Source organism: Polyodon spathula, chromosome 14 (assembly GCF_017654505.1).
Source record: "Polyodon spathula isolate WHYD16114869_AA chromosome 14, ASM1765450v1, whole genome shotgun sequence".
NCBI lineage: Eukaryota > Metazoa > Chordata > Actinopteri > Acipenseriformes > Polyodontidae > Polyodon > Polyodon spathula.
Window position 1 is genome coordinate 3,131,875 of NC_054547.1, and position 17,927 is coordinate 3,149,801.

Consider the following 17,927-nt stretch of genomic DNA (forward strand, 5'->3'; position numbering starts at 1 on the left):
CTGTCTGTGCAGACTGATTTACACACATGGTTTCCCCTTGTACCAGAAGGGCACTGAAACTCCAGCCCAGAACTGTTCAGAATCATGTTAACCGAGAGATATGACAAATCCACAGCTTGTGTGACTACAACACACACATGGCAGGTTTACCCCTTGAACAGCCTGATCTCTTTAGACATGGTCAGCCTGAAGAGAGTAAGACTTGAAACAAATTACACATTTTACCAGAAAGCTTTTAACATACAAAACTATCGAGATTAAGAAATCTGAGTGAATTGCACTTGAGGGTTACTGTTTTGGGCAGTATTTACTTAGCTCTGATTCTTTATAAAACAAAACAACTGTATCAAAGATACAACGGTTGTATCTATAGTTTTGAATTAACTTTTTTTTTTTTAATTCTCTTTCAGTAAAGTAGTTTAAAACAAAAAAAAGTAATGTGCTGATTAGTCTGCCCAATTAAAAGGACGGAAATGATAAGAACTGTATCACTACTGTCATTACATGACCAAGGCTTACCAGAACACAGGGCTGTCCAGATCGTCCTTCACAGTGTAGTACTCCTTGTTGGTCTGAATGGTTTTAGTCAAGCCGAAATCTCCGATCTTCACTATGTTTTCATTTTCAACAAGGACGTTGCGAGCAGCCAGGTCCCGGTGAACATACTTGAGAGATCCCAGGTAATCCATCCCCTAGAAACCGAGGCCAGAAACAAACTCAGCTGCATACATCTTCCGATGTAGGTTTTTTTTTTTTTTTTAAAACATACAAAAGTCTACTTAATGTGTCACTCTTAATAAATGCACCACCAACATTATATTATTTACATTATTTATATTTTTTATTATTTTTTTTTTAACCTGAGGCCCATCTGTTCAGCTGATAGTAAAATAATCTTGTTTTAAAAGAAAAAAAAAGTATAAAACCAGCTATTTTAGTTCTCCATTTAAATCTAGCAATCTCAGTCCTCCAATCCCAGCCTTGATGCAGGCTGCGTTGATGGTGCTGCAGACAATCTGTGTCACAGGTGAACAGAGCAGAGACCCATTTGCCATGTGTAACCAGTTTGATTTGCCAGTCTTAAAAATGGCACAGGATGTACGAATAAGAAATATCAAAACAATCGTGATCGTGTTTTTAAAAAACCTACAGCAGAGGCCTGTGTCACAACAATACTATAGACGAACCTACCTGACATATCTGGACACCATACTTGAGCTGCTGTTTTAAGTTTATTTTGTGCTTGTTTCGTGGCAGGTATTCCTTTAGGCTGCCAGATGGAAGGTACTCCATTATCAATGTTATTCCTCTTCCTCCTAAAATCAGAAACAAATTACTGCTGTCATCCAACTGTACCCTTAACCAGCTGTGTTCGGTGACCTTTATGAATAAATCAGAAATCTGTACTTGTGAAATCTCTCTCGTGTTCATGGCCTTTAGCACATTAACCCAAGTAGATGCCAACATTCAAAATAACGAGCTAGAATTGCTCCATACAGGACAGGTGGATAATGTTCCCCACAGGGTGGCCGCAGACAACCTTAATCTCGGGTTCATTTTAACAATTTCAACAGGTTTCAGTGGTGTCGTGTTAAAAGAAGGTTGTGGCCCAGGCATTACATGTAATGTAAACTGTTAAACTAACTACCAGCTCTAGTAATATTCCGTTTAATGACCTTCTTCTGTGCAGATCCCTTTGTACTTCACAATGTTTTCGTGGTAGAGGTTCTTCAAGATGTCGATCTCTCTCCGGAGGTCTGCTCTATGCTCGTCGTTGCTCTCTGGTTTCAGTGACTTCACAGCCACCAGCTCCCCAGTCCGGTCCCCCTCCGGGTCGTACCTGCACAGCTCCACCTTCCCGAAGTGACCCTGACGACACAGAGTCAACAACCATGAACAGCCCTGGCTACTTAAACTGCTAATGACAAGCGCAATCAGGAGAAGCACAACGCTTCCATTTACCTCCCCCAGATCTCTTATCCTCTTAAGAAACCTCTTCTCAAAAACTGTGGGGTCAACTTCAGTCTTGGGCACGATGCCAGAAACAATGTCAGGATCTGTCAATTAGATCAAATTATATTAAAAGACAACCAAGTAAACATTAGGACTAGCATTAAAACATTTTCGTAAAGCAACACACCAGTGCAGTGTGTCTGTTTAGCAGTGCATACGATAGCCATGGGGGAGAGGACGTAGGCTGCTTTAGGATCAAGAAGGGTGGAGGTCAAGTGGCCTCCCTGGAGTTGTGATTGAAAGTTTCACAGATACTGTACGTGAATTGACACAGAGCCATCCGACAAGTAAATTAACACAGGAAACAAACTGTCTCTGTCTGTACAGTTTCTTATCTCCCTCAATGACTGACTGAAAAAAGGCAGTTGACCAAACACTGCTGGGTCTGATCCTGGTGAAACAAACAGGAAAGGTTTAAATGAAACGAAAGGGTCCATACAAAATGCGAACTAGTAAACCACTTATCCAGGTTATTAGAAATGCAGTAGTGGGAAAGGGCTTCACACATTTATTTCTTTGGGTTGTGCCATTTCACCACAAACACACAGTAAAGTGTAATAAAGTACAGTTAATGCATGGTAAAGAATAGGGAGGTATGGTACAGCATATTAATAAACATGGCAAACCAGGGTAAACTATAGTAAATGCATGGTAAAACTGCCAAAATACTGGACGGGGGGCAAAAACTTCTGTGTTTCACGTCATTGTTGCATTCTTAATTGGAGTCTAGTGGAGGCACTTGACCCTCAAGCAGACCTTAGAGGAGTGCACAATGCAAGCACAGGCTATAAATGGTGCGGGGCTCGTGCTCTGTGCTCACCGCCACACCTCAATCTAACCTAACCAGATTAATAATGCAAATGTGTCTGATGAAATAAGGTACAGCGGAACTCTAAGCTTCCAATCCCCATCAGTTTTAATAGCATCTTAAAGAACGCTGCTATGCAGAGCACCAGAGCTCACTTATCGAGTGCAAATACTGTTTTACAGCTTCTGCCGATCTGTGCCCTCATGTGACTTCCAATCCAAACTGTTTGTTTGAAGCAGCACTGCTTACTCTGCTCCTCCAGCTTGTTGATGTCTCTCATGATGGCTCGGAAGAAGGGCCTCTTTTTGGGGTTGTAGTTCATGCACTGTTTCATGAGGTCTGCCAGTTCCTTGCAGTCCGGGGTAGCCAGCACACAGTGTGCTGTGTAAAACCTCTCCTTCTGCCAAGGGAAGAGAAGAGCACAGCTGGAAATCAGCCATGCCAATGGAACAAGCCTTTGCTTCCTGTAACTGGGGGAGCCTTCAAATCCATCCTTATTAGTTAAGACAGCGACTGAATGCAATAGTTGTCCAAGGATTCTAGCTCTGATAATTACCATATGACCAGAGGAGAACATTGATTTTTAAAAGCGTTCGAACAATGAATCAGTTCATAGGGTAAAAACAGTCCAAATCTTTTCCACTGGAAATTTCTCTATGTAGAATTCCTTTCTGTCATCTAGCGGGTTGAAATCACAAGGAAATCCCACCCTCCCACCTCCAGAGAAAAGCGGTTATAACCAGAATTAAAACAAAGACCGTTCTGTCTGGTAACACCTTGACACCAAACATACTGACATTATACAAAACACACACACAAAACAAAAACACACAAATCGAAATCAGAATTCGAAATTTTACTAAACGAAATTGCACATCAGCTTAATGCTGCCACAGATTACTTTTCAGTAGACACTTTAATTTACCTCTGTCAATTTCTTATCTTTGAGTGGCACCTCCCCGTTATAGCAGATCTCCCACAGTGTCGTTCCAAAACTCCACTTGTCTGCAGCAACACTGAGGCTCTCTGTGTTTTCAACACACTCTGGGGCAATCCATGGAATCCTCTCCACGCATTCTGGAAACATAACACAAAGATGGAATCAACAGGATATGGACACAACTTCAATGCTGGTTCTAAACCTTTCAAAACGTGAATTTCAAAGAACGTACTGGTTATGAACCAAGTGCCACTCTGGATTATTTTCCTAGCGTTGTGTTTTAAAGCAGCCTCAGCCTCCTGTGTTTGTACGTATTCATACCTTCTCTGGTTAGAACAGTAATGGGAATCCCTGGGTCGCTCAGCTTGATAAAGGGGCCGCCTTCATTATCAAGTCCTTCCCTGGCCAGTAAGATATTCTTTGTGCACACATTTCCGTGGACCAGCTTCTTGTCCTCCTGAAATAAGAACCAGTTTGCAGAGTACTGTGCCATTATTGCGCAATTCCAACAATTCCACCCACGCACCTGTATTATTAGCAATTCTTAGCTGCAGAAGAAATCCGTTCAGAAGAAACATTTTACTAACCTCCTAGTGTTTAATATATGGGAAGATCTGGAAAGGCCTACTTGTGATTGCGGAGATTCTGCAAGATCAACAATTGCATGAACACAATGCACTGATTTTTTAGACATATTAAAAATACCCTTGCTTACCAGGTAGCTCAGAGCACTAGCTAGCTGTTTAGCAACTTGAAATTTCCATGCAGTTGTGAGAAGCTCACTCTTCCGATGCATAAAGAGATCTAGGGGACCCAACTGGACAAATTCTTCAACCATGATATCTGCAGAACAACAAATATATATATATATATAATATATATATATATATTTTTTTTTTGAATTGGACTTACACAATAGTTTTTTAGTCTCAATATTTGATGTGCAATTAGGCGACCTGCACAATCATTCACCAAATGACATACTTAAAAGGGACATCAGAATTGCTTTTGTTTTGTGTAGCAGAGCAGACATCTTTCACATTGTACATGTTTCCTTCGCATGTTGTATTATTATGATTAATGTTGCATTCAATAAAAAAACCAAAAAGTGGTTAGGGGAAAGGAAAATCAAGACAGAGTTGTTCTCATTTCCAACTAATGAAGGGATCTACCCACAATAATAGTAGTGCTGTGTTATTACAATATACGTCCCCAAAGTCTCAGATATAGCTCCAGCTGATTCGGAATGTTTGCAGAACGGACACGTATCAAATAAACTAGCAAATGAGATTTGGAAACGTGGTATTTCCTTTCGAAGTGAGGTCTTGAGGATGATCCGACATAAAAAATAAATAAATAAATTTAAAAAATGCATTTTTTCATCCTCCGTATTTTAATTTCATTTACATTTCCTGACACCACACATGCACAATCATCTACACACCGTTGAGTGGGAAAGTCGAATTCGGACACAAATTCCATCTCCCTATCAGTTTCTGAACAATCTGATGTTGAAATATTGCCTGCCGTTATTTCAGACGTTCCCTGTGCACAGTCGCACTGTGTTACTGAGAAAAATTAGAATTTAAACTGTTAATGACACAACTTTGATATTTAACAGCGAAAGTGCACGCCACATAATTTACAATAAGGCATAAGGTTCCATTATAATGACGTTCGTGGTTCCAAATCAGCCTGTAAATCCCTGTAACTTGTGGCAGTGGAACGGTGTGTTTTTCTTTCCGTTCATAGATTTTGCTTGCCATTGTAACTGTGTCTGTTTGGGTGTTTTTTTTAATCAGACACCTTGGTATACAGAAATAACAAAAAAACACCCGAACAGACACAGTTACAATGGCAATTGTTTTACTGAATGCTACATTAATCATAATAATACATCATGCGAAGGAAACCTGTACAATGTGAAGGATGTCTGCTACACAAAACAAAAGCAGGTACAAGTTCCTTCCTTATGGATAATTAGATGGACCATGTTTGTCACACAGACTAGTGTGTTTCCACGTGGAGGTGATATACACAACGCTTCACTGGGCAAGCGCCAGTACACGCGAAGTCAAGATTTTTTGGCTCAGAAGAATGATTTTGGACACTGTCAGTGTGGCATTATGCAAATATTTGGACACACTCGGATTATTATACACTGACCAAATACATTCGGAGCAGCAAGGTGGGATAGTTTATGTTTTATTTTTCATGTAGTGCTGATGTATCCTAAGGTATGGTTGCAATTTACAATTTACTTACTTTCCAAGTCTCTGACACAGACTCCATGCAGAAGTACAATGTGCTTATGGGAAACCTGTCTCATCATGCTAGCTGTTTCAAAGAAAGCCTTAAAAAAAAAAAGGAATGAATGAATGAATGAAAACTGGACAGTAATATTCACTGAACAGAATCTGTTCCAGATTCCATAATACTATCTATTGCTCCAAAACTTCATGACTTGCACTGTTAGCTATACTGCTCAGATCTGATGACTATTCAATATAAAAATATACTGTTCAACACCACTGTAGTACACATCAGATAACTTAAAGTATATACAAGTCTACTACTACTTCCAGCAGGAACTGACCTGGTCATTGTAAGAAATAAGACTTTCACCATTCATTTATATAATGTGTGTGTTACAGGTGAGAAGGGTATGTCACACGCACATGGTCTACACATCTCACAGTAGTCACGCATGTGTTCCTACACTATAGATCTTACCAGTGAAATGTCTCTGTGACCAGAGCCCAGCACCTTGAGGACGACTTTAACCTCTTTTCCAGTGTAAAAGCCGTCATTATCATCCTCGTTCTTGTAGTTCAAGATTCCAGCATAAATATTCGTTCTGGTTCCTTGACCGAGATGTTCCTCCTTCAGAGACAGACAGATAAATGTATAAGCTCAATATTTTTTTTAAAGTTGCTTTTCTTACATATACCTGCTAATTTTAAAATACTGCACATTACAGATTTGATTTTTAAGCACATTGCAATTTTACGACATCTTGTTAACATGAAGAAAGGAAGATCTAAACCCTGATAGTGATGTGATACAGTCATCTGAAACTTCCTTGTATCATAGAGATTACATCAATTGGATAGATATACACAGAAGGACGGTGATGTATAGGGTGTTGTAATCGATATTCAAAAGACAAGACACTTAGAGATTGCAATGGAGCAGCTGCAGCAACCACCATTATATTGCAGTTTGTGCTTTCGACACAACAAGCACCTGAATGATCTCCTCCTTGCGGATTCTGTGGAAGCTCAGCTGACTCAGATTGTAGTTGTTGGCAGTCTGTTGGGAGTCCAGGGCTCTGTTCTTCGTTACCACCAGCAGGTTGGAGATTTCTGCAACACAGAGCAATGCACACACTTTATAAAACAGCTCTACTGAAAAATGTATGAGTTTTTAAAAGCTTCAGAGAATTCAAATCTTAAAAAACACTGAACTGCAATTTTAAGGCATGATTATCTGCAAACTGTTTGTTTTTCCTTTGTTGTTTTAAGCTAATTTTAATAACTTGTGCAAAAGCTCTTCATCTAAAGGATGGTGTGTAGGAGTACGTGGGACAGAGAAGCGTGTGTTAAAAGGTGTGCTCGTGGCTTGTAATGTGTGGGCTTCTAGTTGGGAGAACGCAAACTATAGCTGCATCTGTAAAACTCAGAATAGCTGCTTTTATTTACATGCAGGTCCAGTAAAACAGATCATGTATATAAAAAGCAAAAAGTGAATTCGCGGAGTTTATCTACAAGCACCTAATGCACTTTGAAATCATTGTGTTGCATGCTAAAACAGCTGACGTGAACCGAGCTGGGTGACATTACTCCCGAAACCGGAAACCACATTTACTACTCTCTTCCTGCCTTACAAAGACACAGCAGCGCAGAAAAATATAAACATTGAAGCTGTGAACATATAACAAGCACACACACACACACACACACACACACACACAAAGGCAAACTAGTCCAAGAAATTGGGGGTATACTTCTAAACAAGTGTCTCAAGCAGAAGTGCTCTGCCTGCTCAGAAGTTAACCACACAAACAAGCTAAAGGTCACTCTGCAAGTAAGTGCTGATAGCGGATATCCTCAGTGGTGTGCAGAAACAGAACACATGCCACAGACCTTGTTCTGCTTGTTATTAATGTCAGCCGTGTTTGTGGTGGGGGGGGGGGGGGGGGTGTTTTAAACTTAACAAAAAGACCAGATCAGCTGTTTACAACCTGCCTGACGGCACAGCGTGGTCAGAAACTGCCTCCGCGGGCTGCTCTGTAGACCTGACAGACATCGTATTTGTCTGCCGATTCATGTGTTAAATCTACTCATCATGAGCTGCATTTCCATTATGTAAAGCCTCCTGGCCCAACTGTAATTGGAGTGGCTACAGAGCTCAGCTGGGTGTACCTTTGGTTATTTACATACATTTCTTTTCTATCTGCTTTTCATATTGTTCTTGGCTTAGAGTTGTGGTGCTCTCCACTGGTCAGATTTTGCCTGCGGATTGCAGTTACCTCTGGGCTGTGGTGGACAGCACCTTGTCAGCTGGAAGCTGACACTGTCCGTCCTGAGGATCTGTCCTGACAGGTGGTCCATGAGGTCTCTCAGGCTTTGGTAGTAGGCCTCTGTCCCACACAACCTGAACCCCTCCTCTGAAACTTCCAGCTGAAAGTTCTTGTACTGCTTGTTTTGTCTCAGTCCTCCGTTTGGGTCACAAACATTCTAAAAATAAATAAATAAATAAATAAATAAATAAATAAATAAAAAGGGAGAAAAACACCTTCAGGGTATCTGGAATTGTACATGCACTTCTATATAGGCTTTGTGGTGTTATATGCAATGATATCAGCAATTGACAAGGTTTGTGAAATTCAGTGGTGCATGTCAGTACAGAAGGTTTTGGGGTCGTGTTCATTACCAAACAGGTATTACTTCACGCGTATCTACTGCTATACAAAAGCATGTGTTAAGTTAATTTATAAGAAGAAGCTTGCTGTGTTAAGTTTTAAGGAGCCCAGTCCCCATGAGAGGTGTGGTAACAGACTCTGTGATAATGGTCCAGGTGAAACAGCTGCTGTACCTCACTGCAAGCCACGGTCATCAGAATGTTGTTGTAATCCGTGCAGCTCCAGCGCAGGACATACATGCCGTCTTCATTCCCTTCCAGTTTCAGTTTGTGAATGGCATAGTCAGTGCTGAAACGAGCAGAACAGCAGAGTCAGAGCTGAAATGAGGACAGTGTATTGTTTTTTTTTTTTTTTTTTTTACTTGTAAAAGGCACTTACTGAACACCTTGTAAATATTTCTGTAAATATATAAATGCATCTTAAAAGCAGTGCGCTTGTGGGCTTCGATAATAAATGTGAACAACAAACAAACCAGCACCAGCTCCGTTTTGATTGTTGGAAGACCATGAAAAAGAAAACTGTGGCCATTTGTAGCTACACAGTATATAGGTTACAACTTGCTGTTATGGTGTAAGTGTAACAGCTTATTTTGTGTGACAGAAGCTATGCTTACACTTGTGTTAAAAGAGTAAAACACTGTGTAACTAACCAGATAGGCCCATGGCAGCTATTCTGAAGATTGAGGACCACCGATGGCGGGGCCACGTCTGTGCAGAGGTAGTGGTGAGCATCGACAGTGAGCCTGAAATAGCCATCGACCAGCGCGACAAAGGACAGCGCTTCATCACGGAATGCAAGCTCCAGCTCCTGCAGGGGGAGATGACATCACCGGTAAGGTAGGGAGAGTAGGGAGTGTGTGTGTGTGTGTGTGTGTGTGTGGGAGAGGAGGGGTTACAGTGGAGTGAAACAGTCTTTATGAACACATAACTTTAAGCGACTCTTTAACCCATTAAGTACCAAATACATGTTTCTTTGAATAAACCTGAATGCAAGCTGTATTTATGTAATTTCATACATTGCATTTAGACGTAACTTTTGCGTTTAACAAAATTAGAGTAAGTTATCTTAACAATATAGTTAAAAGAGAAAATATAAGTAACAGGTGGATGCCAGTTAAAAATGTTACAAAAATTACAAAGTAGACTGCCCTCATGCGAGGACAATGGCACATAATGGGTTAAGCATTTACACAGGTGTACTTTCGATACCTTTTTAGGGTACATTACCAACATTGTATAAGCTACAGAAATGATAAAAAAAACAAATCCTGTGAAACATTCATCCATCATGTTTCATCTCTGAAAGCCAGAAGCAAGGGTCACCTTGGAACAAATATTTTAATGCAAAATTATATATATATATATATATATATATATATATATATATATATATATATATATATATATATATATATATATATATATATATATATATATATATATATATATATATATATATATATAAAGCTTCAACTAACCATGGTTTTTACCACACAATCCTCTACCATGCCTTGCTCATCTGTGCTATATTAAATGATCTGTTAAGCACTGCACAGCAGTGTTGGTTTCCATTTTCCTACCATCTTTTTGTTGTCTTGTTTATAAATGGTGACAGTGGCCTCCTTGATGACAATGTGAGTGATCTCATAGAAATCAGAGAAGAGGGCCCAGCCTTCGTTCACAAGGTCTTTATTCTTGTCTTTTTTATTTCTGCTTTCCATCTTATTCTTCCTGGATTTATTCTTCTCCTTCGCAATCATAACAGTCTGTTTGGAAAGGAAATAAAAACACAAAAATATTCATATCAATGTACAGAAAGTACGCTTAATTCATATTTTTATATTCAGGCTGGAATTTCTTACTGCGCTGACATTTCTAAGAGGAAACATCCACATCATTTTTTTTTCGGCGTACACGATTTGCCCCCAAGCAGAATTTCCCCTCCCAGTTTTGGGGTTACTGTGCTACCATCAGTACTAACATACCCAGACACATAGCATCTTCATTCTAGATGCACTGAGCTCACACAGAGCGAGCTAGGGAAGTCTAAACCGGTCACAGTTCAGAGGCGGGAAATGAAAGCTCTGCCTGGATAAGTACATTTCAAACGAGCTGGCATAATGTTACTAGCGCTGACACAACCATTCAAACAAAAGTCTCTTCTAATGTACCATTTCATGCAAGCTATCTCGCACAGAAAACAAATGTGTAAATTACATCTGACATTTTTTTTTCTCTATAGTCTTATTTTTTCCTCCGCCAATTAAAAATAAAACAATATCTGTTTGAATTTTGAATCCATATTTCACAACATGAAAAAACAAACCGTGCTAGTTTTCTCTGCCAGTGGGGTCACTTCAATTGTGCTAATGACGGCGGGATGCAAATATATCAATATATTCCCTTAAGGCTATCAGGATGGGTTTTCCACTTTGCCTTACGTTGTGTTAAAGTACACCTTCGTTTAAGTTAAACAGTCTGGTTTAAAAGGATGCACACTATAAAAATAAATGTAACTTAGGAGTAAAATGTAAACATGAAACAACTGGAATTATAAAAAGCATGATTGTAGCATCATTTGCTGACTCGCACCGAATCATGACAGTGATTACAGCGTGAAATTGGGCCAAATAGTGCCAACAATGGACTTGTAGTGAAGTCTAATGTACATACATGGAGCGGCTTGAGCCTCCACTGTATCCCAACATTGCCAGCCACCTGCACTTCATACAGAGGAAGGTCCGCCCCTCCGAAGTGCTCTGAGAGGGACTTCTCGTTCTCCGCACAGATCTGCAGCATGGAGGTCTCGTAGATCTCAGAGCCGAAGTGCTTGGTCAGAGTCTCCAGGGTGGACAGGTACTTCACTTTGAGGTCGTGCATCGACACGTTGCTGTCCGAGATGGTCTTGTTACTGAACTCCTTCAGGAAACTCTTGAACACATTGTTTATTCTGATGCGAGTCAAGAAGTTCCGTTGCTTGATGGTCTTGTTCAGAGTTTCAGGGATGTATCGTTTATAACTGAGAGAGGGAGGGAAATCTCTCAGTTACTGTGGTTTTACCTCCAAGTTAACTGCTCTTTATTCTAATGCTTCACATCTCTCTGCTTAAATATGCTGCCACCAAAAGCTCTGCTTGCAAGTAACACACTGCTGCTTGGATCTGGGTAAGAGCACATGCACACTTGATTGTAGAATACTATCCTTTGCAAGTTGTAAATAATAGAGATTGATGTGCCTTCCACTAAAGCAGTATTCCAAAATGTCATAAAACATTATAAATGTGTTCAAATTAAAGGGTACTACATAAATAAGGTACCTGATTAACAATTGCAATTCTCTTTCCCTCTCTCTCATACTGACTATGACAGAAAGATCTAGTATTCATAACAAAATACAATATGAACCTGATTTCTCCAGCAAGCCCTGGCAGGGGTATCACCTTCTGGATGGCGTGGTGACATATTGCCAGCACTGCCATTCCAAGGCACTCATTCTCAATCTCATGAACCTCCTGGTCAGTCCGAGGGTTGCGAACAGGGGCGAGACTCCTAATGAAATCATACTGCCCCTGAAAGACAAAACAATACCTTAGTCAATGGTCAGAGTGATACAACTGGGTATGCAATTGTAGAACCACTGCATTCCAACAGCAAGATTTTCACAATGCAACTTTTCAATCCCCCCCCCCCCCCCCCCCCCTTACAAATACCATAATGATCTTTCCCATACTAGATTAAACTCCCCATTTTAAAAATGAAAGCTCCTTCACTTGAATGTACTGCCTTTTGGCACATCAGAGTGCACAAAACAGACTAGCTACATAGTGCTTAATGTGTCATTCTGGACTGTAACATTATACAGTACTAGAGAAACCAAACTATTTCATGCTGCATGTTGTACACCAATACCAACATTTCCAAAACAAATTCAGCCAGCATGTGCAAGGAAATTGTTATTAGACACGAAAAAATGATAAGCTTAGACAGGAGCACAAATCACGGAACACTCACACAGATGCACACTATGAAAACATGTCGTGTAACCCAGTTGGGAAATTCCTACTGCACTTTCACTTAGATCCCACTGGTGTAAGCCTTCCAAAACAAGGAGGATTAAAAGAGGAGGGTTGCATTATGATTGAATAGGAAAAATCCCCTCTTCCCACGAGAATGTTTCCAGCCTCCCTGCAGTTTTTTTTTTTTTTTTTTTTTACATGTGCATTTTAAAAAACTGATTGCAAATTTACCATCAGAAATATTTTTTATCAGATACTAGTGCATCCAGCAAAAAAAACTGAGGTTTTTGTCATGCAAAAAAAAAAATGATTATACAAAGTAAATGACTTTAGGTCATTCCTTCCTGAGAAACCATATTTTCATCTGACAAGGCATCTGCAAACATTCTGCACAGTCTATTTTGTGTCTGTTTACCTGTGCAAACAAGTACTCCAATGATGAGGCATCAAGGAGGGGAATGCCTTCTGGAGTTTTCTGTGGCGCGTAACCGTTCTTCTGTTTATTCAAAGAGTGCCTCCACACAGGAGACTCGTTCTCGTTAGTCCCGTGCCAATTTGTGAAGTAATACCTGTGAAAGAAATGTTTTCCTATCAGCATCAATCCAATACAATCTGTCTAATGCCAAGATGACTGAAGAGATTTTTCAAGTTGTTTCTCTATGCTGCTTGACCTCATTAAAAAAAAATCAATGCTTAGGCATTTGTGGTTTGTTTAAACAGGAAGCATTTCCTGCCTCTCATTAGCGTTAATAACATTATTGGTCACTCTTGTTGAGCTAACAATCTATTGGCTCTCACTGCAGGTCACATGGTCTGACTGCAGTAGATCATTTTGACTTAATTTGAACTACATTTGAACAGGAACACTGTTTGCTGTCAAACCATAGCTACACTGACACATTACATTTTGCATATTGGAAGATATTGAGACAAGCACTGCTAGACAAGTCTGGCAAAGACACTTGTTTCACCATTTCATTTCAAAATGTGGGGAATGTCCTGAATGTAGGTGTATTTAACAGAATCAAAAATCATTTAAATACACTCAACATTAAGTATTGGAAATGTAAAAAAATGACCAGAAAGGGAAGGGGTATAACCCCTCAGTGAACCCGGTCTCATTTGCAGAGTGCTTCCAGAGTTAGATGGTGCAAAAGCAATACAAAAAATTTGTGTGGTTAATGTGGGATTTTTGCAAAAAGTTTTCAGTGTGTTCGTATCTGAGTGAGTGACCTACCAACCATTAAATTAAAAAAAAAAAAAAAAAAAAAAAAAAAAAAAAAAAAAAACAACACACACACACAGGCCCTTTTACAGAAAAGCAAACCCATCCAGACCCGCTCATCCCAGGGATGATTATTAGTCACACTGATCACCAGATTTCAGTGTATTTCGAATTTAGCCTGATCAACCTTAAACCAGGAAACAGCGAAAGAGGATTAGAGAGATTAAAGGAGCACCATTACTATTACCAAGCTTTTCAAATCCAATTGGTTACTTTTTTTTAAATCATCATTAAGGATACTATTTTGGCACAGTGATTTTTTTGTATATTTCATGGGCGAGTTGCAGAAAAAAAAAAACAAGAATTCACGGAAAGGCCACCAAATATAGGTTTAGCTACATCAACATGCACAAGAGCTTTAAATAGCACACCAAAACCAATACTATAAAGACTATTGCTTTTGACTGCTGGCAAGTTTAAATGTTACTTTAGAGTAAAAACCAATGTAACTTTCTTTTTTTATTATTACTGTAGGATGCAGACTGTCACACCAGCTGTGTAGTGAGGCAGACGGGTTCTGAAATAAATGGTGTTCCTATTTCTCTGTGTGCGTCCAGCGTAAATGTACATTATACATATATTATATAAAAATCTAATTGTTTTCCTTGCCGTGTTCAAAATGAAACAGTATATCAATATTCTTCAATAATAAGAACGAGACTTTTAAATTGGTTGTTTCCAAGTAGCCTACAGAGCACTCCCCCTTTTCAAAATAAAAACAGCTGAAAAGTTACACACAGGCAGGGCATCACAACGATCTGAAAAAATGACTACAAAACAGATAAACCTCGTTTTAGCTACAGTTTGCAGCAGTCTAAAGTATTTTGTTTAGCAATGTTTAGTTTTAAAGAAACTTATTTAAAGTATTTATTTTCAAGAGACTACTTGGGTACACTACATTGTATGAAAAAGTTTCAAGAAATACAATGCAAGTATTAAATTAGATTTTGTAAAGATGCAAGCCCACTTTTTTGTTTAAAAAAATTAATTAACAAGTGCTGTATGTATGTGAAGATTACCTGTACCATACGATCTGTCTTCATTTAAAAGCTCGCTCAGCTACAAAATACAAATCTCATTCGCGGGCCTACATGTAAATGCTGCGCTCATACACAACCAAACAATTTACAGACACTCGCAGATTAGTATTTTCAGTGCATGGCATACTGCATTTTTAAAAAGGAAATAAAGGCAGTGCCTAACCAAATGTGTTTTTACATTAATTTCCAAGATTTCACAGACTTTTTTCAAATTCACGATTTCCGTGACCACTGTGACAAAATCGTATCCTTAATCATCACCATCATCATCATCGCTTCCTTTCTCTTGGATTGAAACTATTTGGTTGTCAGTGAAACGACTGGGCAACTTAAAGCACTGGCGGTGACTGGGTGCCAATTCAGTAACTGAAGCATTCCAGCCCAGAAATAACTGGCGAAGAACAAAGCTTTTTTCGACAGGCAGTTATAAGCTTCAATAACTATGAGCAGCCATGATGCTATGTTTCAGGCTTCATTCGCAACAGTATCAGTATCAATATCAGTCGAAATGAATCTTGGGCGTGCAAGCGTCTACTCTGCACTGATCCTGACTCACCAGAGGAGAATGCAGAACCAAGATCAGCAAGATATGCTCCACAAGAAACACAAACAGTGCAAATGTCAAAAAGAAAAAAAAGCATTGAATCCTTTTGCTGCACACTGGTCATTTTCATTACTTTTTTTTTGTTAAAAGATTAACCAGGGTAAAAGGTTCTTTCCCAATTTAGCATTGCTTCAGTGCTGAGTGACACAATAAATGCTATCTTCAGCTGCTATGTTTACATGCTGGTTCTACTCTGAACTCCGTACAGAATATTGTGGTTTCAATTACAAAACCCCCTAATGCCTAAACAATGAAGAAGCTACAACCAAACACTACCAAAATCCATTTGAAGTGGCTAAGTACTTTGGTTGCTGCAGAGTCAATTCTACTAAACGGTGAGTGGAGTTTTACACAAGCACAGTAAGCAGTTAATTGAATAAATTTTCAAGTTTTAACCAAGGACTCAATTTAAATGGTGTAGCTCAAGTCGTACCAGCAGCTTTTAAAAACATACCAGATTATAAAAGAAAACAGCAGCTGTGATAAATGCAGCTGGTGGGTTTGGGGGAATTGAATGCATATGCAGTTCATTACGTGTAGGATAAAAAAAATGTTTTGTACAAGAAACAGAATCTAGTTACTTAAATAAAATAGCTTTTTTTCCATTTAAAAAATGCTTCGGAATTACAGAGTTAATACAAATTATCTACCATCAACTAGGTGCTCAAAGACTACACAGCCTCTGCAAGTAAACAGGAAGTTGCAAATTCAGGAAAAGGTTTCTTTTTTTGCCACAAGAAAACATATTTTTTAGTGCACGTTTACCACAAAACATGCATGGGACACAGCAGATAAATACCAAGCTGTTAAACATATTAACAATACAAACCTCATGCCAGAATTCAACAGCAGAAGGGATTGCAATTAATCAATCTGAATTGCTAACTAAAATTTAATGAAGTCAGCAGCAGCAATCAGTTAAAAGAAAATGTTTTTTAAGTTAATATTTATTCTTATTTACACAGCACATCTACGTTTATGGCCCGATTCGCACAAGGCTAAAAAATTCACCACATATACAAGTGGATTCAGAACATCAGTGAAATTTAGTCCCGTACAGTAATTCTCAGAGATCCTCCGTTTTTAGTTTTTTACACATCAGGACCTTCTGTCTCGTGCGAATTGACAGGTCAGGGTTACGTTAGAATTGATACAGCATTTCCATAAAAAGTGCAAGGTCAAAGGCAAATTTTATAACAGGAAGATAAAAATGACATTAATGTAATAAAACAAGCCAGAAAAAACTTCATTACAACTAGAAACAGAAAACTGTTGGGAGCAATGCATTGCTAGTTTTATGCTGTTAAAATAGTTTTTTCCTTTCAAAAATCTTGCTTTGCTTTTCTATAGGGCCCATCATTCTCCACATGGGCTCCTTGACCACTTTAGATCCACACTTACCTCATCCGGTAATGCAACTTGATGGCTGTGTTCTCGTCAACTTCAAATGTGTGATTAGGTGGATACCAAATGTTCCTGCCCTCATCATAGAGCGCAAACAGGTTGTGACAAAGTGGTGAAATATCTGGTACACAAAAGATCAAACATGTTAGCCTAACTTTCCAGAAAACAATGACAAAATGTAGCGTCGTGCATGTGAGAAATACATTCCCCATGTGAATGACCTCAAAACTTAAACTGTATCACACAGTGTACTTATGTGCTGTTCCCCAAGATTGAACTGGCAATACTGATATTTCAGTTCTCAGTTTCTGCATATCTCTGACTCTCTCAAGTCGAGTCAACACTTTTTACTTACTAAGTGGCAGGCCAATGTACAGTAAACAACCAGATCTAGAGGTAAAGAGACAGTGGAGCTGGAAAAAAAATGGACACTTACGTACACTGGTGTCAGCTTTTTAGAAATGGAAATGACCTTGAGAATGTCACTTTTGTCCTGCTCAGTGGCATTCTGTATGGACCCTGGAAGGCCTCACAGATTTAAAAATGTTTTCCAGGGTGTGAAGGTGTGCCACAACCTCACTGTCCCACAACTACATGGATAACCTTCTAGCAAGTCTAATGCAATACTACAACTACCTGTTTAAAGAAATGCAAAGTGTAGCACTGACTGTGCAAAACAACTGGAGAATAGAATAAAAATAAAAAAATCCCCCCTGTGCCAGCTTGTCCATCCAGGCTGTCTCCTGGGTTTCCTGGAATGGGAATGTTTGCAGAACACCAGCACAGGACTGGACAGCACAACTCTGACTGCAAGCAGGTCAAGACCACATAAGTGTGTCAAGTAGCAGCAGTGGCCCAAATCACAAAACCCACAACACTTAAACCACTGTAATAA

General features: G+C 39.3%; 1 protein-coding gene across 4 annotated transcripts in view; it reads right to left on the reverse strand.

Moving 5' to 3' along the window:
• Nucleotides 1-17,927, reverse strand: part of jak1 (Janus kinase 1) — a 28,092-nt gene that overhangs the window by 2,143 nt on the left and 8,022 nt on the right. For all 4 annotated transcript variants that reach the window (XM_041269682.1, XM_041269681.1, XM_041269680.1 and 1 more), the window contains exons 3-21: nucleotides 17,030-17,153; nucleotides 13,115-13,268; nucleotides 12,089-12,252; nucleotides 11,358-11,703; nucleotides 10,265-10,450; nucleotides 9,335-9,492; nucleotides 8,859-8,973; nucleotides 8,293-8,500; nucleotides 7,008-7,126; nucleotides 6,495-6,644; nucleotides 6,027-6,114; nucleotides 4,477-4,604; nucleotides 4,083-4,218; nucleotides 3,747-3,898; nucleotides 3,071-3,221; nucleotides 1,963-2,057; nucleotides 1,677-1,869; nucleotides 1,192-1,316; nucleotides 520-692 (exon numbers count right to left, since the gene is read on the reverse strand). In XM_041269682.1, the coding sequence (XP_041125616.1) occupies nucleotides 520-692; nucleotides 1,192-1,316; nucleotides 1,677-1,869; nucleotides 1,963-2,057; nucleotides 3,071-3,221; nucleotides 3,747-3,898; nucleotides 4,083-4,218; nucleotides 4,477-4,604; nucleotides 6,027-6,114; nucleotides 6,495-6,644; nucleotides 7,008-7,126; nucleotides 8,293-8,500; nucleotides 8,859-8,973; nucleotides 9,335-9,492; nucleotides 10,265-10,450; nucleotides 11,358-11,703; nucleotides 12,089-12,252; nucleotides 13,115-13,268; nucleotides 17,030-17,153 (2,965 nt within the window). The remainder of the gene's footprint in view (nucleotides 1-519; nucleotides 693-1,191; nucleotides 1,317-1,676; nucleotides 1,870-1,962; nucleotides 2,058-3,070; nucleotides 3,222-3,746; nucleotides 3,899-4,082; nucleotides 4,219-4,476; nucleotides 4,605-6,026; nucleotides 6,115-6,494; nucleotides 6,645-7,007; nucleotides 7,127-8,292; nucleotides 8,501-8,858; nucleotides 8,974-9,334; nucleotides 9,493-10,264; nucleotides 10,451-11,357; nucleotides 11,704-12,088; nucleotides 12,253-13,114; nucleotides 13,269-17,029; nucleotides 17,154-17,927) is intronic.